This window comes from Taurulus bubalis, assembly GCF_910589615.1.
Source record: "Taurulus bubalis genome assembly, chromosome: 2".
Taxonomy (NCBI): domain Eukaryota; kingdom Metazoa; phylum Chordata; class Actinopteri; order Perciformes; family Cottidae; genus Taurulus; species Taurulus bubalis.
In genome coordinates this window covers 31,162,569-31,185,681 of record NC_136590.1, presented here as the reverse complement: position 1 = coordinate 31,185,681, position 23,113 = coordinate 31,162,569, and the positions used below count along the sequence as shown (strand labels likewise).

Genomic DNA, 23,113 nt, shown 5'->3' with positions numbered 1-23,113 from the left:
GTTCACAACTGCCATGATTAATGTTTCATGGCAATGTACACACACACACACACACACACACACACACACACACACACACACACACACACACACACACACACACACACACACACACAGACGAAAAAACAGACACAGGCACAAACGCTCAAACATATATGCACATGAATATTCATTCGGACATTTCTACACTAAAGGTGTGTTTGTGTGTATGTGTTTCTTTCGTAGGCCTTTCGGTAGTGTTCAACACATAAATCAATATTTTAGGAAAGCATACATTTAGAGGCCTGTAGTTAGGATCCATCCAGTAGATCAATATCAAACTACTAAGCCTTAAGGCCACCATCTTTTTTTTCTTTTAGAATAACAGAAAAAAAAAAAAAAAAAAAAATTTTTTTTGGGAAACTTAATGTGCCAGTGTCTATACTCATTACTCTTCATACCTCAAAATAAGAAAAGGAAAATCTAGTGCCATTTTATTTGTCATTCTTTTTGAAAGAAGTTTATCTATTAGTACTTATCCATCGGAGACATGCATTCGCATGTGGTCATTGAAGTGCTCCATTTGGTCGAACTTGGCAGGGCAGACGGAGCACACGTAGGTGGTCCCTTCTTGGCAGCTGGCTTCTGCAGCTACACCCACTCCGGTTCCAACCCCAGCCCCAACTCCAGCACCTCCGCTCACTGGCATGGCGAGGGCCACCACTCCAACTCCAGGCTCAGGGACAGCCATAGGCATGGGAATGGAGACCGGGCCCGGGATACCTGCGCTCCCCGACAGCCCTGTGATGGTGCTGCCTGTGCTGTGCAGGGCCATGTGCCTCTCCAGCAGGGTCTTGTGTGAGAACTTCTTCTTGCAGATGTAGCACTCATAGGACTTCTCTCCACGGTGCAGCCGCATGTGGACATTGAGAGAGCTCTTCTGGGTAAAACGCTTGTTGCAGATGCTGCACTGGTAGGCCCGCACCCCTGTGTGTGTCACCATGTGTTTGATTAAGTAATCCTTCAGGGAGAACGAGCGCCAGCAGATGCTGCACTGATGAGGCTTCTCACCTGGATGTACATACAAGACAAAAGCATTAAGGGGGGAAAAGAAGAGAGACCTTTTGAGGATCAAGTTTACAAAATATGGAAGAACTTGAGGAGCAACATTTGACCCCTGAATAAACCAGTGATACTTTTTTTTCCAGCACAGGGACTAATTAAACCTGTGTTAGCTTTGTGATGATGCTGGTTCCACTATGTGCTGTATGCTACACCTTCGTGAGAAAAAGGTGTCCTATAATTGGTTACATGTACGCACATTGACAATGATATCTTATGAAAAGTAAAAATAGAGGAATTTGAAAAACACACAATCATTTTAATTCCTATACGATCCCAAACCAAATCATGTATGCTCCTATTTGGTTCGTTCAGACGCAAGCTACATTTACATAATTATGGAATTCTTGTCTGTGAAATATTAAAGTATTAATAATTGCGTAAAACAAACAGGTAGAGGAAGAGAATGACAAAACTGTGAATAGGCAATGTATATCATGCAAGTTAATGAAGTCCTGTGTATCTACTGTTTGCTGTTGCACTGAATTAATGTGAAGCTACCGGTTTTGATTTAATGAAGGCAATGTTTTATACTTCTACTTTATCACATTTTTCCCTTTTTTTTCTTCTTTATCTGTTCAAATCAGTTACACATTAGCACCATTGAGTTTGCACATATATAACAGGTATACTTTCTATACTTTGCTATTTTTGCTATTATATTTGCAGTACAATGACTCATACAACTGAACTCTTCTTTTACCCCTGCTGCACACGTGTATTATGTATTGCTGTGTCCACTGTCTTTTAGCTTTTTTGAGTGTGTATTGTAGACATCTATATTTTTAGGAGTTATCATTCTATTGTAATGACTGTTGTAAGGTGTTTCTCACCGTCATCGATGTGCTATACTAAGATGAAATCAAATATAATTATATTATTATTTGCAAAAATACCTCTTACTTTTTATTTTTACTGAAATAGTAAATTGCACATATATTACATGTATGATCTATACTATATTAAGATAAATTATGCTGACATCTGTTTGTTTTTTTTAATACTATTTGTTACAAGACTAAGTAACGGTAATCCATCATTGATTGTCATGAGACGTTGAGGTCTCGGCCCATGGGACTGATCGATCAGTGACTTTCCTTTTCAATATGTCATCGCTCTACTCCGCACAACTGTGTGAGTGAAACTGGGACATTTTGTTTGAAATGGCCTTCATAGCTGGCTCTGGACACGCAATGGATTCTTATGAATAATAATGGCTATTTGAGTAGGCAATTTTCTAATTACATGATATCTAATTCTTTCTATCTGTGGTGGTGATTTCTACAGTTTATGATTGATAAGGCTGTCAGTGCGAGAGGAAAGCAGTGCACGGTGTAATGATGTGCTGCATGAGCAATCTAACGGCACTGTAAGTCAGATGAAAATGATAATACAAATACTAGTCAGCTGTGACCTAATGAATGTCAAAATGGAGGCTGTGTTTTTATACTTTTCTAGTATATTTTCTAGTGTTTACATACTAACACTATACATGTTATATACTAATCTATTCATTGTATTAATTTTGTAACTTTCTCAATGTGAACAAACTATCACCTCAAACCCTGGGAATGCATTGTGTTAAAAGGACACAGCTCTATTGCTACTATGTTGTCATCGCTATAATAGCATTAATACAAATGAATAGCCTTTTGTCTAATATTGTTATGTATTGTAATAAAGAAACATTGCATCTTAAATAAATAAATAAGACTTCTGATATTAAGAGTTTGTCCTCCACCAACTCAAAGATATTTCTAAAGTATTTTTGCAGCTACTATCGACATTGACTTATACATAATCAAATAATTTAACTGAGCTACTGACATAAAAAAATAAAAATAAATGTTACTTCACATAAGACATTCTGACTTACCAGTGTGGACAAACATGTGTTTGACGAAGTTCTGTTTAGCAGTAAAGGTTTTACTGCAGAGAGTGCATTCATAGGGCTTCTTTTCCCCCGGACCAACTCCTCCTATGACCTGTTGCTGCTGCGATGGCGCTTGCTGTACCGACATGGGGTTCGGGAATGATGGCATTGCAGGAGGCGGCACGGACACAAACTGGGGTTGCTGCTGGCCAGGAAGGTAAATGAAAGACTTGTCTCTATTCGCTTGTGGAGGAAAGAGCGTGGGCAGGAAGGTGCTTCCAGCAGTGCCCATCACTTGGGAATTGCTGGTCATGGTGAGCGGCATCCTCAGATTGCTGGTGTGTGATTCTGCCTGGCGCATGTAGTGCGGGGCACTTGACAGGGACTGGGGCATGACTGAGTTTGGCAGGGTCTGCATCATGCTACTGTCACTAGTGCTGTGGGATGTGTCCCCGTCCTCTGGGTCTTGCACTTGCTCTGGGGACGAGTCATTGACCTCTATATGCACTGGACCTCCATCATCTTGCTGACCGTCCCTGTCTCGGCCAAAGCCCGTCAGGTATGGTTGCTGCTCCATAGCATCTAGCTCAGTACTGATGGAGGAGCTCACCCCTGAGTCAAAACTTTCAACCTTGGATTCACTCTCCACACCCTCATTATGGTCAGTGTCGTCTTGGCAGTCCCCCAGATTATCGTAGCAGCTGTGCTCGTCTTCGGCCTCCTGCTTTATGTGCATCCCTCCTGTATGTATGCGTACCGGTCGGGGCTGCTTGCGGCAGTGGGTTGACTCTGCTGTGGAGATGAAGCGGTCGACCTGCTGAGATCTCTCCTGAATGCGGTTCATCCAGGGCGGATCTTGAGATTGCTGGACCTCCTGAGTGCTTAGAGTCGGATCGTAATTTGTCGACATAGGGTTAATGTACAGTGGACGCTCGCGGGTGCCGTTCTGCAGAGTGAGGCCAGGGTAGGAGTACAGTGATGTGTATGCACGGTCCATGCTTTGTGGTGTTGCTTGCATATAACCTGACTCTGCGTCGCTGCTGGGACCAGAGGTGCCGGACTCTGGCGTGCCACGGGGCGTATCCTGACCAGAGTCTCCTGGTATACCAGGGAAGCCCCCCGGCCCGGCCAGGCCCACATTCTGGGAGACGATGCGGGTGCACTCATCAATGACGGTCTTGATCTGTAGGATGCTGGCAGCAGTCAGGATTTGCAGGGCCTCTGACTGAGATACCCGCAGAATCCCGCTGTACATAAAGTCAATCAGCTTTTGGATGGATTGCACTGAGACCACAGAAGGGATCTCAATGTCGCTGTAGCCCAAGAGCAGCTTGTCCTGAAAGAAGGGGCTTCCAGCAGCCAGCACGCACCGGTGAGCTCGCAGCATACTTCCATGGATCCGAACAGTCACGTCACAGAAGTGCCCACGGTTGCGCTGCTCATTGAGGGTCTCAAGTACAGAATTGCTGAAGTTGTGGAGATTGATGTTATGAATGCGCTCGGTCATCCCCTTGCAACTGATGTCACCTGCAAGTAGGATGCAACACAGCTAACTTAAAAACAGCCACTACATTGTTAAACTGGATTTACTAATGAAGTGAAGAAGTTTACAATAACAACAACATATTTACATTATTGTATACAGTGTTACTGATATATATAAGGAGTAATTGAATAATCAAATATACACTTAGTAATAGCATAGTTATGATCAAATGCATCACAAATCTTTTGGGCTGTTAGAAAACACAACCAGCTCATATTACAACAATCAATTAAATATGTGATAAGCGATATTAATACTGATATGGCCATTCTAATCACTCTGGTCTCAGTTTCAACATCCCCGTTAAATTTGTCTCTTTAAATCATGGTTTAAAAATTCCACATTGACAAGTTGAAAGACAATTAAGATGGTTCCTGTCTAATTATTACAAGTTTTTCTATGTGTATTCCTACAATTCTTTCAACCACCAGTAGGTGGTGCACTGGGATTAGATGACAACAGGCCTCTTTTGTTAGCCATGTGTTCACTGTGATGGCGCTTCCTAACTATCCTAGGAACACACTAGATGTCACCCGGCTGATCAGTGTGCAAGATAACTTAAGATGGTTTTCTTACCAGTTAGATGTGAAAAGAAATGAAAATCTTAATTTAAATTAGAGAGGTAGAAAGTGTCACAATTATGCAAATTGAGGGTTTCCATAATTGCTGTAAAATCAATTTCTTTTGCACATAAACATGCTTGAGTATAATTTAATTAAAGCGGTTGACCTTATTTGACTGATTATTAAACACGGCCATTTTATTGAAGATACATTTCCTCATTTTGATCATGGAAACTGAACACCATGTCCAAAATGTTGTAGATAATTCATTTACACTATGTCTGTCAATGAATAAGAAATATATTTATGAAAACAGATTGGTGATGAAATAAAAGAATCAACACATAACTTATCTACTGTATTTATGGGACAAAACTTAAACGAGAATTGCTTTATAATTTGGAATGCAGTTATACACTGAACAGAAATAAATTAAACAGTGGTAATATATATATATATATATATATATATATATATATATATATATATATATATATATATATATATATATATATTTATATATATATTTATCCAAATGAAGTACAATTTCGCTGAAATTCACTGCAGAAACAGTGCAATACAGTGCTGGAAACAAGCATGAATACTTTGTGCTAAGTTATTTCTAACTTACACATAAAGGGGAAACGTAAAAACATAAGCCGTCCGGTATACTCACAGTTAGATGACGTTTTGTTCCGAAGATGTTTGTGTGGCTGGTGATGAAGTGCGGGTCAAGCTTCAGTTTGCTGGTGGAGATGGCTGATCACAGGCCGGGTGCTAGGCAAGGCTGTCAGTCCTTTATGTCCAAATCATGTGTTGCTCTGCCACAGTGTTTGGAGGGGGAGAGAAAAGACAAAGACAAATCTTAATGCCACATACTGCCTCGTCGATATTGCCACTCCCTTAATGAACCGGGAGCCACAGTAACACAAATATCTTCCACCGACACGCTGCAACAGATGTGTGAAGAGTTTTCAAAGCGAGATGAATGGACGTTCCTGTGTGCACAAGACCACCAATTACAAATCAAGGTTGAAAATAATATTGGTATAAGAGCCAGTTCTTCTCTGTCGTTATCTGTGCCACTGGGCAAAAAAAACACACCCTTAAAAAGAAGAAAATTTATCTAAATTCCTTATAAATTTACCCAGATCAAATATGTTTTTAAAGGTCTGTCACACTCACCACAAAGAGAGAGAGAGAGAGAGAGAGAGAGAGAGTGAATGTGTGCGGGTGTGGACATTTTTCTGTTCTATTTCATTTTCATATCCACAAATTAAACAAGACAATGTCCAATACAGACAGACATTAGACATTATAAGTTGTAATAATGAAAAAAAGTCTCAAATGAACTACACAAAGCATTCATTGAAAAACACAAGACAGGCATTCAACAACATTAAGCATGTGATGAGTTGGTTAGAAAGCCTCACACGATTTTGCTTCTACTGTACACACACACACACACACACACACACACACACACACACACACACACACACACACACACACACACACACACACACACACACACACATTATTATGCAAAGGGTTTATCTCTTTATCTAAAGTGGAGACAAAACTGACCACATTATGGTCAGGCAAGCTGAAAAAAATGCATTAAACCAATGAAAAATGTTGTTACATTTTCTCTCTTGTCAAGTCAAAAGGGCCTTCAAATATTTTTTACCAACAAAGCTTTAAAGGTATGTGGAAACTACTTTGTGTGTTGGGGTGGGAATATTTCTCATTCTTTGGAGTTTGGATCAGAATTACAAGTGTGATCTGACACTCTTACATATTTTTTGGAAACAAAGTAAAAATGTTTCATAGCTGTCACGCTGGCTACAACATGAACATCAAGTGCTCTCTGTGGAATGCTAGTAACAACAGTATGTTGCTGAATGAACAGAACAAGGCTAGGATTTGACCAGACCTGTACGTTAATGTTGACGCATATTATTCTCATACAAATCCCGAGTACTTTCAGAGAACACACCTCCCGCTTTGAGACACTAAGGTGAAATCTACCGCTGAAAGGCATGTGATTTTCAGTAAGTGACCTGTGTGTTTTTCCACTCACGGTGTCAAGGTAATAGATTTTAGGCCTCTGAAATGGTTGAATAAGTTTAGATTGGAGACGCAGAATATCTGGGAGAAAACCAGAGTCGAGGGGTTAAAGTTTAAAAACTGAAATAGCTGTGTTCACAGCCTGGTTTGTGTCCACAGGCCCCACTTTGAGAAGTACTGCGGGCAGCGAGACATGTGCTTTTTTTTTTTTTTAAATGTCCTTGTCAACTAACAAATCTAGTGATTAGATATAGAGAAGTAATAGCGTGTCTAGCAGTAGAGGGTGATCACTCGATACTGAGACGGATCATTCTTTGGCACTAAAACTCACACACACACACACACACACACACACACACACACACACACACACACACACTGGTTAGTTCTTCCGTCTTGGTCAGGATAGAAAATATATTTTACGGTGAAATCCTTAACCCCTAAATCTAAAATTAAACTTTTCTCCAACCGTAGCTGTAAACATAACTCTAACAGCAACCTTCAGCCTGTTTATTAGAGACCTTAATATGAGCTTGAACCCCCAACATAAGCCTTGTTCTAATACCTAACCATAACAAGCTTCAGTAGGTGTAACCTTTGCCTTAACCCAACTGCTGCCACTGAAATAATTAAAAATTGACTTAGTCGAAGTGAAAACCAACACAAATATCATGGTTAAATCCTGGTTGTAAAAGTACTGCAAACATGAGCCAAAATGCTTGAATCCATAACTGTGGCAAATATTTGACCTTTTTTTTCTTTTACAGCAACGGTTAGCTTTGGATGTATTCTGGTGCCATGGGCCTTTTTGTTTCGTGACTGTTAGAGAATGCAAACATGTATGTTCCTTCTCTGGCTTCCCTCGCCACCCAGACATGTAAATCCACCTGCCTAAGGGGTAAAGTGAGGTGAACGCAGGCAACAAAGGAGCAGGCCAAGAGAAGCAGGCTTCAGTTGCCCAGACTGCCACTCACAACAGTGATTCCATTTTAGCCGTGACACAGTGGGTGAGCAGCAGCCAGCGCCTACCTGCAGTGAATTCTAATCAGCCCAGGGGTCTGTCCCCCTCCCTCCTTCCCTCCCGCCCTCCCTCCCTCCTGTACCCTGCCTTGGACTAAAGGGGCTGATGATCCTTCAAAATTAATTAGATCCTTGTAGGAGGCAGCCATTTTCTTTCACTTCCAAACGCTCCACCAAAAAACACATTTTTGAATTAAACTAAAATCGGGGCGTGTATATTACCCTCCTCATATTGAGATATATCTCTGTGTGCTGCTACCTGTTTCCTGTTTCATCACGTTGAAACTCTCTCGTCGTCCTTTCTTCCATCTGTCTGTCTCTTTGTCTGTGTGCCCCCCCCCCCCCTCTTTCCTTCCCACCTTCCTCTCTTCCTCCCGTCCTCCCGTCCTCCCTACAAACCTTCCCCAACACCCTCCGCCCCTCTCTGGCTGCCTCTCCATGCTCCCAGCTCTGTGTCTGCCTCTGTGGAGTTTGCTGTCAATAAATCCCCAGAGGTCAGTTTGTCTGCTGGAAATCAGACACAATGCTTCAGACCGTCAATGCAATGCATGCTCTGCTGCTGCCGCCACAACAAAGACTGAGGAGGGGTAGAGGGTGGGGGAAGAGGGGGGTGGGGGGGCAACAAAAAAAAAAAGAAGACGAAGAGAGAGAGAGAGAAAAAAAAACTGAAGACAGGGAGATGAGGATTGTAACTTCACCAGCCAGACTTCAGGTTAATCAGCTGCCTGTATTAGGTGACAAGCTCATGAAATACGCTGTATCGAATCGGACATTAGTTAATCGGGGGGGGGGGGGGGGGTAAAATGGGAAGATGGGGGATGGGGTTTAGGACAGACATAAGAGGCGTGCTTATGAAAGGAGCAGTATCAGCCATGTGAATAATATACATCCTGAATATGCAAATACTGCTTACAACACACACTACAAGCATATATTCAAGGCTCTTGATACATTTAAATCTGGAGACAAAAGGGCCACGGGGTATTGTGAAAAGCTCATGTCCATGCATGTGTGTATACAGCACCTCAGTGCATCCGATGCAGATTTGCCCTTATCAAGAGTGTTTTGTGTTACGTCTAATTAATAATAATTTATGAGTTTGTTTGAAATCTCTGCTGCTTAACCGTCGCTGTCCAACGTTGTAATTATTAATTTCAATGATCTATTTAGCCCAAGTGCATTAGCATATAAACTACCAGAAATCATACTTTAATAGTATGGTTTGGATACGTGATCTAATGTGATTTAGTAAACAATGTAAATGTGTGGCGAGCAGACTGGGAAATTTTAAGCAGTAATCAACTGATGTGTTTTTTCTGACAAGTGATAATTCGAGGTGTGTTCAATGAAGACACAGCGTTCATTTCACTCCTCTGGCAAAACAATTTACAGCTACACCTCGCTGCAATCAGTCAGTGCGTCTCAAACTTTTCAGAAAAAAAATGATGAATCCTCAGCTAATGCTATTGTGTCGTGGTTCCCTCTGATCAGCACAATTCAAAAAATATTCTTTTAGGTAACTAAATATTCATCTCAGCCCAGCAATGTTGTGTTGGCTGATTGAATCGGATTAATTTAGAGCGCCGTGTCTCTTATTACATTCAAATGTTCGTCCATAACGTTGTGAAGCAATTAACAGGTAAGGTATGCACCTAAATCACACACACTTCAGGAGATGCAAAAGAAAACACCCCACAGTCTCACAATTTAATTGATTTGCCTTTATAGCAGTCACTGAGAATCATCAACAAGCATGTAGGCTGTTTGACAAGTTGAGCCAAGATTTTTCCACAACATTTTTTTTTTTTCACTCTTCCTTCTCTCCTTCCTTCTCCCTTTACTGAAATTGTGCGGTGTAACATCACCAATGAAATAGTCTTGAAATGTGTCTAAATGTCTGACTTATAACATGTATGAATTACACTTAAACCAGGTGTTGTCCTAACAATTTCGACATGAGACGTCCTGTTGCTGTACTTTGAACTGGCCCTTCACCTACAACACAGACCAGTGATTCTCCCTTCAAAATACAGTTTCGATTTCAAGCTCACCACCAGGGACAGTTTAAAAAATATGCAAACGCTGTAAAATAGCATTCCATTAATTCACAACTCCTGTCATGAATACTCTCTACTTGGTGGAAGCATTGTGAAGTAATTACAGAGTGCCAGTGAAATGTTATGGCCGCTGCTCAATTGAGATTGCTTGAATAACTATATTATGTTCATGCATTTCTGTGCATCATACACTATCTGGAACTGTTAACTCTTTATAGTCCTCATAAAGTCAATCTAACTGTTCATGTTTAGTTCCTGCCACTAAAATCTCTCAAATAGCACAGCAGATCAATGCGATAACACATTCAGTCCAACTGAATCTCAATGTGACAGGATGTGCGGCTTTCAAATAAATTCCTCAGGCAAACAAATAACAACACACACTACAATACCACTACACAAGTAAAGGACAGTTTAAATATTTTTTGACAGGACAGCTTGTTCAACTTCGTCATTTTCTGTCAAAAACACACCCACCACCGCCACCCGTTATCCATAGCACATCCTTTGTCTATTTGCAGATGGGAGGATAATCTACTTCTAATATACTTTTTCAGGAACACAAACATTCATGAATTAGTGCCATCAGTAACTGTATTTTAGAGCTTCCAAAAAGAGCATAGAGGGCAAAAAACAAACAGACACTGCTGGCTCACGGCCATTACAATTATAAAGGCAGTATCTCACTTTGGTGCTGGAAAAGAGGCTTTTAAGAGATATCTCAGAACTGGCAAATGGCTGTGCTATTGTTAATGAGCATTTGACCAAAAAGAACCATCTGACTACTCATATGATAGTCTCCAAAACACCTCTAACCCCCAAAGCAGATAATGCTAAATTCAAGAGTTATCATTTAGGCTCAAGTGTCCACAGCAACTGCCTCTCTACAGCTACTACACACGTCGAGGACATTTTGCCTCTCCAAAAAAAGGACCTTGCGGGCCATTGAGAGATCTTCATGAACTTACAAAGATGCTCATACAGGACTTCTCTGTCTATTACTAGTGTATCATGATAAAGGCCAGTTAATTAATTCTGTTTGGCAGGAGATATCTACTCGTATGCCCGTGGTCTTATGTGTATCTTTTTATTCCCGGATTTTACGTAAGCAAGCACGTTCTCAACAAGAGAATTGTATTGTATAGCGGGGCTGTGGCACCTTTATATCTCTGAGAGAAAACAAAGTTTCTCTTCACTTTATGTCCTTGGGAGATAAAACAGGACAAAGATGTTCTGTGCTGAATGATGACAGGATACTGTGGGACTTCTGCTAACAAGCACGGTAGAGTACAGCGTATGCAGCGAAGCCTCTGAAAACGTTTAGGTTAAGTGTAGGCTATATTATGTTTGTCAGCAGAGAGACAAAACAGAATAAAAACACTCTCACAAGTACAAAACAGAATAAACAACAAAGGAGACTAAAGGGCCCTGTTGGAACAAGCTGGTTGTTCACTCTGTGTGTGTGTGTGTGTGTGTGTGTGTGTGTGTGTGTGTGTGTGTGTGTGTGTGTGTGTGTGGACACACCGACGTGTCTTAACAATGTGAATTATGTCAATGTGGCTATGACATTAGCTCTGATGTGATGTGTTATGGATGAGATGACAATTGGTAACCAAATAGAATATTTTTTCCGACACACTTTACAATATGGCTCGCACTGCCACATACATTTGTACATGAAGTTAACCTGTAATTGACTATGATTCAAAATCGGATTAAACCAACAACTACTTCATTATTTCCCCATTTGTGAATGTGATGAGCCTGAGAACTTCTGGACCATGTGTCACACCAGCAGCTGGTCCAGCACAGAGCTGAACTCTCACAAATGCACAAGGGTGCTTTAAGCAGTTCAGCACAACCCTGCACTATTTGTTAGCCGGTCTGTGCTTCAAGGGTCAGCAAAGCTAGCCTCTCTCCTGGAATCTGGCAGGCTCAATACTGGCCTTTAAAACAGGATCTCCAATCAGAAAACAATTTGACGCTCTGCAAAACTGATAACATGCTGCATCTTAACAAGGCAAAGGCAAAGGAAATGGTGAAAATGTTCAATTTTGTGAAAAGGTTTCGTGATGTAACATATTTCTTCAGCCGGTAGCTACGGCAACAACAATACACGTGCCATCAGGCTGAGATAAAAGTGTGCCATTATTCAGGTAAACTACCGAGACCTTCAAAATGGGTAGTCTTCAACCACAGATATAAAATCCAGATGACTTAATACTAAATATTCTGTCCTTATTTTGAGCCTTATGGGTGTTAGCACAGTGTATTTCTAGTTTGGCAAGCTGTTGTGTTGTAAATACAGATTATATATGTCTCGTTGGGTCATTTGACATATCTAAAAGTGTAATGCTGACACACTGAAACACAGCCGACCACATGAGTGCCCTATACACACACTTTCACCACTTGGTCCAGTCTGCTCTGCAGGCCAGCTGAGCAATACAAGTTAGATGTAGAGTTAAACTTACAGCAGTGCAGTTTGACATTAACCAAAGTTGGCACAAAGGTACAGTTTTCTGTTAATCTAATGGGAGTAGGTGCAATCTTACCACATTAGTCAACTTTATTCGTCCTTTATACTTTATATTTTTACACAATACTGTGTTGCAAGACAACTACAGAATTTCCTAAGAAATGAGAGAACGGTCCAAGGAAGAAAAAAAATATATATCTAGATTTGACCCCTTTTGGGGTAGGAGACATTCAAGTAAAGACAAACTTGAAAAGAAGACTAGATATTATCTAGAAATTTGATCTGATAAGAATGTTCCCCATATACAGTACAACACACTGAACGGCCCCATGGAATAAAGGTTTTAATTAGGAACAATAAAGTCAGTAATCTATGGAAAGTATCAGCTACCATAGGTCATTTATAACAGGTGGAGTCATTTTACAAATCTATGAACTATATCCAAAGAACACTGAACACACTGTTACTCAGTAACTACGTCTTTGGAGAAAACTACCTCACCAACACCAGCCTCAAAAACTGATGACAATAAGTGACACATATAAAGTTACAATAATGTATATAAACAACCACTTATCATACTGCTTAGAAACTTCATATGAGCCACATTTATCAATACTATAATAGTCAGCAAGTTCATTATGCGTTTGTGTCTAACACTTGCGTCAGGAACAGAAAAACTGTTAAATAATGTGTCAAGATATTTTGCAATATTTTGAAAAAATTACAGTCTGTGATAAATCACTTTTTTTTAATTTAAGGCTGTACTTTGTGTTAAATTCTCTTGTGAATTAGTTTTGCAGGCAACCTTGTGCGGGCCAACTCTTTGTATTACTCACCGAGCTCAGGAACGACCGAAGAGGAAAGCTCTGTTGCAATGTGGTTATTCTTGTTCTATATTAAAAGTTGCACATTATTTAACACTGATCATATATACCTTTATCTGTTGCGAAGATATATTCAGTGTTTGTGTCATGGAAGCTTCTACTAGCTCATTATTAGTAGGTACACCTCCTATTAGGATTGAATGTTGGTGTAGTTCAGGTTGTGTCCTCTGCACAGAAAGCAGAGTCACCAGAGAGTCAACTCGCAGCACAAAGAGGAGAGATAACATGACGACCGATCAGCCCCGTTTATGATAATTATCTGGCCTTTTGGCCTAGCTAATGCACATGAATTGCTGGTCAGTGTGGGCTTCTTTGAATGGAGCAGAATTATTATCCTTGATGGTAACAATCTATAGCACATAAGCCGCAGAGTGTAACCTCAGATCATCTGCCATTTCGGGTAACATTACCATAAAAATCCCTACACATGGCTGTTTGTGATGTCATTGTTAGACTGGGAAGTGGAGGAGGGTTTCCATTTTTTCACTTATCTTTGAGCAACAGGGCTTTTAACGTTATGTAAAAGTAACGCCTTTAATGACTAGCTCCAGCTACATCTATGAGTCTGTGTGCTAGCCCAGTGACCTGCCCAGGGCGTTGCCCTGCCTTCCTCTAAATGCATGTTGAGATACGTTGAAATGACCGTGGGGGACTATGAATGAAATTACATTGAGCGGATGAATGGACCTTGAGATTTCAGCAAGCAGCAAAGGCTACTGGAGTCAAAGGCTCTGAAAGACATTTAGTTTCAATCAAATGCATTCATGTCAGTTAATCAGCTCATAGAAATTATAAACGAAAAATAGGCTTAATGTTAGATTACATAGCAACTGCCACAAGCTTTGTTATTTCAGGATTTATTCTGACTGCCATTCATATTGCAATGCTGTACTAAACATCTTGTGGAGCCTGACACGTGGAGTGGATCTGTACCGAAAATGTAACACAGGTGGTACGAACAACAGTTGACGTTATCAGAATCATCTGAATCTCTTTGAACCCGAAATGTATTTAGAAACAAGTCCAGCAACACGGATGAAACGGCTAAAAATTGTTTTTCTATTTGTTTGTTGAACAGGTTACACATGCTCTCGCTACACCTTTGGTACAGAGAAATGAAGCAAAGGCGGAAGTGGCTCTGCAGCTCCTCAAATGGCCACTTGAGGGTCAATCTCCCTCGACAGGCATTTTCAAATGCCCAACTTTACAGCAGAAAAAAACATGTTTACGCCTGCTACAAACAATAATTTTGGTTTCTATCGACATATTTGTAAACAACTTTTATAAAACGTTTAAATTATATTAAGGCTTAAAGTTCGGCATAATTTAGGGCGTGGCTGCCGTCTCCTCTGCCATCACCTTGGCACGCACAGGTTGAGCTCAACCAACATGCACCTCTTGGTGCAACTCTTTTTTCCGGCCAGAGCACCCCCCTTTGAGCTTCACAAAGGCTCTTCAGAAACATACGGGGGACGTCACGGAGACTACGTCCATGTTTTATTCTGTCTATGTTCCTGCATCACATGGACTAAGTGTCGCAAATCACCACCTCTATGTCTAACTAGGTCTAAGAACAGAAAATATCTCCGTAATAAGCAGTTAGTCAAATTAATAATGGTTTCCAACTTCATAAAAGAGTCTATTTTGAAATCTGTCTTTATTAAGGTCATTTTCAGGGCAATAAACAATGTCGACAGTTTCAGAGCAGAAATTCCTTTCATTTTTACAATAAAAAACGAATATTATTTGTTTTAGAATTTCTTTCAAATGACAAAATGTATGACAGTGATTTCCTGCAGCTGTATTTGAAAAAAAACACACACACAAAAAAAAAAATGACTTAGTCAATAAAAAGAAAAGAAAATACAACCTTAGATTCTGTGGAAATACTTCCAGCAATCTTCATTTTGTGATAAAACCCAACACAAACACTATTGTGTAAATAATTCCCCATTGCACAGTGCATACCCATGTACATTGAATGAGACTGTGCACAATCTTAACAGTTTGGCTGCTGCGAGTGCTGTTTACTGGCACGAGGCTTACAAAGTCTTCCTGAAGCCAAGAGAGACACAGAGAATACACGGCACTTATTCTCTGTAAAACTGGTTTCAAAGTCACTGAAGACTCTGTTACTTTTTTAGTTTTTCTTCAACCCTCTTTAGCTACTTTCCCCCTTCTACTAGGCAGTGATCTCACCATGACTTGTAGAAAACCATATGGGTAGCAGGGTGAACTGAGGACACACATGCACCTTGGCAAACATACAAGTTTGCTATTAGAATCCAGGATACATTTTTCACATCAGTTAAATGCCTGGGCCTGCGTGTGTGTTTAACAAGAGGGAACACAAATAAAGTTTAAATGCTTGCTTCTGTCATGCAAGTAAAAATGTGCATTCAAATATACATTTCCACAACAGGTTGCATAGATCTGTAAAGAAAACAAACTAAAAACACGTTTGTACTTGTTGTAAAAACAACCTCCGGTTTCAACTTCCTCAAACAGATGACTTTTAATGAAAAGCTTTAAAACCAGCACTGAAATCATAAAGAAGCATGAATCAAGAGTCTGTTAGCAATTTGATCAAAGGTAATGGAAACACATGGTTACACCCACAACTGGATTGTATTTGTCCTGTATATAGTGTAATTTACAGGATGCCATTTTATGACAATTATATTTAACAAGAGGCTATTAATGTGGGTGCTATGCCACATTTCAATGTGAACATTAAGGAATGACACCACAGGCTGAGCCTGGGGCAAGTGTGTGTTGAACTTCTCCATGTGGGATGTGCATATTTATATTTGGGGAAATATTAAATGATTATTCCTTAAACAATGTTGCACAAGGATATTTACCTGTGTTTCATAGGACTTTATAAAGTTTTAGAACCGAATAAAAGCTGCCTGACAACAGCATGGCACATTCGCAAATACATATTTAGTCTCGATGTGTGTTTTCATTACACATTCCTGTGATACTTGCAGGGAGGGGAGATTCCAAAACTAAAGTCCTTTGAAAACTGAAAAAACACATGATTTAAAGTTTTTTGTATGTCAGTTTTCTGTATGCTGCATGCCCTTAAAGTCATTGGGTTTTCGAGTGCAAAGCAGTTTTATAAAAGTAATTCTATCAGGCAATTTACTAAAAGGCGGAATATTTTGAAAGTCCCTGCTCGAAGAATTGACAAATCAAGTCTTTGTCTTCAAAAATGTGACATATAACTGTTTCTAGCGTTATGCATAACTGACCGGTTGCCAAATATTTTTTATCCTGGCAAAAATGATCAGCAATAAACAAGATACATTTTCCCTCCAGTCAAACAAGGCATATTATTTTGCAGGAAGGACATCGCCATAACTCATTGTAACAGCATTTCTGTGTTTCATAATGCAGCTGTAGGAAAACTCTCCTTAATTACAAAGGCAACTTGGATGCATTCTCAATAGGTTTTGCAATCATGTTATACATATTTTGAAGAATTAAAAAAAATGTAATGTGAAGAAAAACATGTTATGTTAGCCAGGGGCCAACTGGCCAGCCAATAATTTCTTGTCGCAAAATAAATCAATATGCTAACAAGGTGTAGTTAGCTGGTAATCAATAATTTGATTATATTTGACTATAGATATGAAGAAAAGAAAAAGGTATGACATCTTTAATCTACAATAAGACTGAAGCTTAAGAGGTATCTAAGGTTAATTTGAGGGTTGTCATGGTAATTGGGGACTCAAATGCAGTATTAAAGCAGCAGTTGCTGTAAAACAGCAGTATTTGCAATTAACATCATGTGAGAAACTTTAGCAGTTCTTGTTAAACAAAACCAAATCTTTAACCTGAAAGTCTATTTAAGGCTTAAAGGCTATACGCTGTAGTTCATTATAAGACCCAACAATAACTTTAAGATGTGCACCTGAAAGCAGTCTCAGTTGGCAATCACATCAAAGATTAGTTTTGCTCCATGGGGGAATATTCTTCTAACGAGAATTATACAGGAACCGAAAAGGAGGGAAAAGGGATAAACACTGTCTGAGACAAAAGGGCCATGCAGTTAACAAGCACTGTGACATTCTGGATGCAATCCACAAAGTGGCTCGTTATATCGATGGATCTCTATTGCATTCCCAAAATGGCTGCCAAATATGTTCAACTGGAGTAGACAAAGTGCCAAGATGGACTCAAGTGCATATTTCTTTTTTCTTTTTGTGTATATCTTGTGTTATACTGTAGTAAAATACCCTGCTTAGAATTATGGATTACAATATGAATTTAACTCCATCTGTAAAAGTCCGGTGCTGCATCCAATAATTTATATTGCATTACTATTACATTGCCAGTATTACTACATTTGCAACCAAATTTACACTTTCTAAATCGTCCTTGTTAAATATAATACAATTCAATAGTACGCAGCAAAATACAGAATGGATTTAGGGGAATTCTGCCCATGGCCAATATTAAATTCTCTCTTGTACCTCTCCTGTCCTTTCCAAAAAGAACACCAACGCCTAAAATCTTTTCAAGAGAGTTGTATTGAAACAACATAATGAACATATATCTATAAATGTAATTATGTAGGTGTATGGGCCACCAGAATTACCTGATAAAAGCCTGTTGAAGGAAGAACCACAAATTGCGGAGGCCTCAGAGAGACGTCTCTATCTTTACTATTTGGGCAACAGTGCCTTCGCTGCGCTTAAAAAATATTTGGAATACTGACCTGCCATCTGTGTGCAAGTACAGTACAAGATGATTGTTATACGTCCCTTCCAAAGAAGCACTCATTACATTGGTACAGCATGGCTTCCTTACACATTTTCACTTGAGTAAACCCAAAGAATCAGGTGGGAGATATGTGCGAAAGGGTGACTAAATCAGCTCGAAACATTTCAAAATTGAATGCTGTGGACACATTGTGTGAGTTTGTTGGTCAATAATAAATGGCTGAATGTGGAGTGAGAGAGCTACAGAACAGAGGGCGAGTGAAGGATGGTGAAGCCAAAAGAAAATTGGGATTGATTGCTGAGTGTGGCTGACCCCCCCCCCCCATTCATCTGAGGAGGTCCACAGTTTATCTGCTGGGTCTCCTTCATATAATAATGAGTTTCCTTGGTCTGCAGACATGCTCTTAAATATTCATTAGTCATGGGTGGGTTTTAGCCGTGACACAGGAAGCTGGCAAATGGCGATGGCTCAAACACTGTGAATATTAATGTACATGTGGAATATATACATATATATACTCATTAGTGACCTAATGGAGATGAAACTGGGCACCTGATACTCTGGACTACAAACACTCCCAACGCACATATTGGCTGTCTCTCTTTCAGCAGCTACTGTACACCTCTCTGTGCTGATAAACCCAGAGTTTTTTTTTTTTTACATCAAGCCTTGATGAGAGCTCGCTTAACACAAGACAAGTACCCTTCAATTCATCAAACAATAAAATGTCCAAAAATACCGGTATTAAGTTTGTGTGGAGTTTCTTTTCAGATGAAGGGTATTCCAACCAGTGTTGGCTCTGTGGCAATACAATTTGTTCTTTACTCACCCACATGCAGCCTGTCAATCAATATGCTCCAATTCATGTACAGATTTATAATCATGCCCAGCTGAAATCGTACATCAAAGTGTAATGTTGGATGTCTGCTACACCGGGCTGCACGCTCAGCTCTCCAAATGTATCCATTCAGAAAACAAACGACCCAGTGCAGCCGTGAATTACATAACCAAGCCTATAGGATCGCAGCCCATTTAAGTTGTGGAAACATATTCTGAATGAAGGCGCTGGGGGAGGGAGGAAGGGGGAGTGATCACAACAAAAGTGAGAAGGGATGAACGCACAATTATGTGGTAAAAAAATAAACCCGCACGCACAGAAACCCACAGGTACACATCCACAGACCGGGGAGCTGGTGGACGCAGCGCTGCGCTCTCACGCAGCCTCCCACATGTGCCAAACCCGGGACCGGCCTTTTCCTGTGTGTGCAAACCTGCGTCCTCTCACGTAAACAGCAGTGACCACACCAGAGTCTCTATCTCTAACATGACTAGTGTGTAGACCCAAAGATACCGGCACACAACTTCTGGGCTACACGGGTGAGCCTGCATGTACCTAAAAGCAGACGCATTCCGTATTGTAGAAAGCATCGCTCATAATAGGCACAAGAACACGCTGTATTACTCTCTTTATCTGACAAAGCCAAGCGCTTTGGGACAACATCTGTTTGCCACACACACACGCACGCACCCGGGCAAGCACACTCTGTCCGTTTCGCAGTCACGCGCACGCACACACACAACGAGACGCGCACGATCTCGCACGGATAGATGGAGCCTAAAAGAACAAGACATGCTCCTCCGGCTTAACTCCCAATGGCCCTTTCTGTGAATTTTTGGGCAGTCATTGCTCCATTTTTTTTTAATGGCGCCAAAGCTGAACGTATAGATACATATTTTAACTTTATTTAAGGGGGCGAAGTGCCTCTATACTGCCATCTAATAAGCAAGAGCAAAGGAATCACGAGTTGCCCATGAATATGTTGCAACAAAATGTCTCAAAAGACACGCAGGAAGCGTCTCCTGCAACTTTAATTACACCAGAGCATGGCCCCATATCTAGGCCACCGTTTGCCAAAACATCCTCACATCGGAACATTTTTACGAACTGTAGGCTAGACATAAAAACGAATAGCGACCATTAAAGACATCATTCATTTTGGGGAAATATGGCACCAACAATCCAGACCAGAGTCCCACTGGATTTAGTTGTGATTTATCTCAAATGAACCTGCAGTATTGTTTTAGCTTCGGACACAATATTAGCCAGCCTCGCCATCCGCCTGCTGAGCCTTAATGAAAGCCCATCTCTCATAAATGCCACGCCGTATTGATATTAATTCATAAAAAATGTAGGCTAGACATCTGTCTGAGTACAAGCGCTGTATAGGAGCCGCTCGCTGCTACAGCGATGCATTTCAAACATCGAAACCATCTTTCCGCCAAGTTCCACAAACTGAAATGTATTTTACAAATATATTTGCAGCGAGTGTGTGCTGTGGCGGTCCGTTGCAATAAGGAAACGCGTTTCCTTCGGATTCAAATAACTGACCTAAAAGCCAAATGCGCACGTCGGCTGCCACAGTTGTTCCGGGCTCACAGTGTGTAAAACGTGAACAAGCTGCATGCGAGCATCGCTGATTGAAGGAATCAGACCTGTGAACACAGTTTTCCGAGAGTATATTGTTCTCTCAAGTGTCCCCTGGCCCGGCTCGCGGGCAAACCCGAAAGTAAAGGGCTAAAGGTAAAGGGGCATGTTGAGAATAATGACAGATGGGGAAACTTGCGTCATGCCAGGGCAGCGCGTTTTTGGTAGTCGAATATAAATGGACAACAAAACCTCTGGCAGACAAAAACTGAGCCCCGTAACATGAGGGACTCGCTTCATTTCATTTCGTACACGCTGGCGTCACATTTATTTAATGTTTGAGATCCTCTAAAGAATGAAGTTTCCGATTATGTACAGCTTAATATTTGCTTAGTAAAGCCGGCCACAACTACATGGAAGTCCGTGGTATTTCATGCACATCACCCTAAAGTCTACGAGCATGTTTCCCCCTCTCATTTAGAAAATTCCTCTTATTTCTCCGCTGTAATAATTGCGTTATAGATATTGTAAAGACCCATCCCTTTTCCTACTTTTCTCAATTTCTTACCTGTACTTCGAAGCTCGTTCAAAAAGTGGCGACAGCGTTTCCACGGCTCCTCTTGTTTTCCCCCGACGAAGCGCGTATATATTTTTTTTTTAATATGTTCCTTTACTTTGTTTCATTTCTCACTTCCATCTTCTTTTCATCTCATCAATAAACACACGCTGCAGCCTACCTTCATAGAGCAGCTCGGTTCAAGTGTGCCCTCCCATTTTTTAACTATACATCGAGTACTTTGAGGGGTGGAGGAGGAGGAGGAAGAGGAGGAGGGGGGGGGGGGGGGGGGGGGCATGCAGGCAGGCACGCCTTTTCACTTAAAGCTGCTATTGGAAGAACAGTGTACTGTCTTGGGTTGGATCAGAAATACGTCAACATTATTGTGCCCCAATCGCAGGGAGCACAGTGGGACGGTGAAACCGGCTCCATTATGTCTCTCTGGAAGTGGTGGGAGTTATAGTAATAGTAGTTGTAGTAATGTTCCTCCTACTCGAGGTGTTTAAGTCCGCTCCTGCCAGAGCAGACACGCAGCAAATGTATAAATGGAGGTCATGGTGCGTAACGAAACCCGTGAAGGATGAGGTTTAAAACATGTTCGCAGTGGTATCGCTCCTCAGCGAGAGCGTGCACGTTAACCACATAAACCGGTTGTTATTTCATTTATAAGCCTATGTGTTTTTATTGTGCGGGCTCCAACGCTTTGCTGGTGAAAACATCAACGTTCACAATTGTGAATGAACTCAAATCTCTCCCCAGTCTGAATCTAAAGGACAGGGGAATTGTCAGTTATGTGTCCATCATGCGTCTGAACTTTGCATTGGACACCGCCTCTGCCAGTACAGTGAGCCAGCTGCGCCGCGGCTTCCCATTGGACAGCAGCGCCGTCAATCATTCCCGCCACCAACAAGCTAGATTGTCTGCCATGTCTTCTACTTTCTACGCATTTCTATTTTCTCATTTATTTATTTTTTAACGTCCCGAGCTGACCTCGGGTTTGCGAGCGGGGGAAAAAATTCGTGTCGGTTCAGCCGGCCAATCAGATTTGATGGAGCGATTGGTTTTTTTCTCTTGTTGTTGTTGATTTTTTTTTTGTCATTATCCAACGCCTTGAGATATATTCTAGTTGGCATAGAATAAGGCAGTAGCCTAATGGGTCATGAGGGATCCCCCCCGCACCCACCGCCTTAATGCCCCCTCCCTGTCTAGACAGTGACAGGTGTGCGTGTGTACGCACACGCTTGTCTGTAGTTCAGATCAGAATAATGAACCACGCGGATGGTAATGTCTAATAGATACTTTCAATATATTATTCATGAGTGTGATTCTAGTATACAGGGTACAGGATGTTCAGTGTAAGCCGCTCTGCATCTTGAAAAACAAGCTTTTACTGACAAAGAGGTCAACTAAGGTTACGCTCGACCAGCCCGTCGGATAAACCGTCCCGACTCCTGAGCTGCAGCGCGTTTTAAAACCTGCGCAACGCTCTTATATATATATATATATATATATATATATATATATATATATATATATATATATATATATATATATATATATATATATATATATATTAACACTGCACTCTTGAACTTTCATAGCTCTCCAGCTGTAGGGCAAACAGAGGTGTCGCTTCAGACAATCGCCATCTCTCAAGCTGAACAGACTCCAGGGATATTGTTGTGTGGGCTCCGTGGTGAACACCCAGGGCACTCAGTTGACTGTGCGCGCCATCTGCAGGACTGCGATGTGGATTAATACCGCGGGTTCAACGGAGGACACCCTTCCGTCACTGCTTTGACCTA

General features: G+C 40.9%; 1 protein-coding gene across 1 annotated transcript; it reads right to left on the bottom strand.

Annotated features, from left to right (window-relative positions):
* Positions 1 to 514: 514 nt before the first annotated feature.
* On the bottom strand, positions 515 to 21,494 carry zbtb20 (zinc finger and BTB domain containing 20; the record flags this gene model as incomplete). The annotated part of the gene is made up of 4 exons (XM_079214137.1): positions 21,321 to 21,494; positions 5,760 to 5,904; positions 2,978 to 4,501; positions 515 to 1,050 (listed from the first exon to the last, which is right to left on the bottom strand). The coding sequence occupies exons 3-4, from the start codon at positions 4,479 to 4,481 to the stop codon at positions 515 to 517; spliced, it is 2,040 nt and encodes a 679-aa protein (XP_079070263.1). The 5' UTR covers positions 4,482 to 4,501; positions 5,760 to 5,904; positions 21,321 to 21,494.
* Positions 21,495 to 23,113: the final 1,619 nt, after the last annotated feature.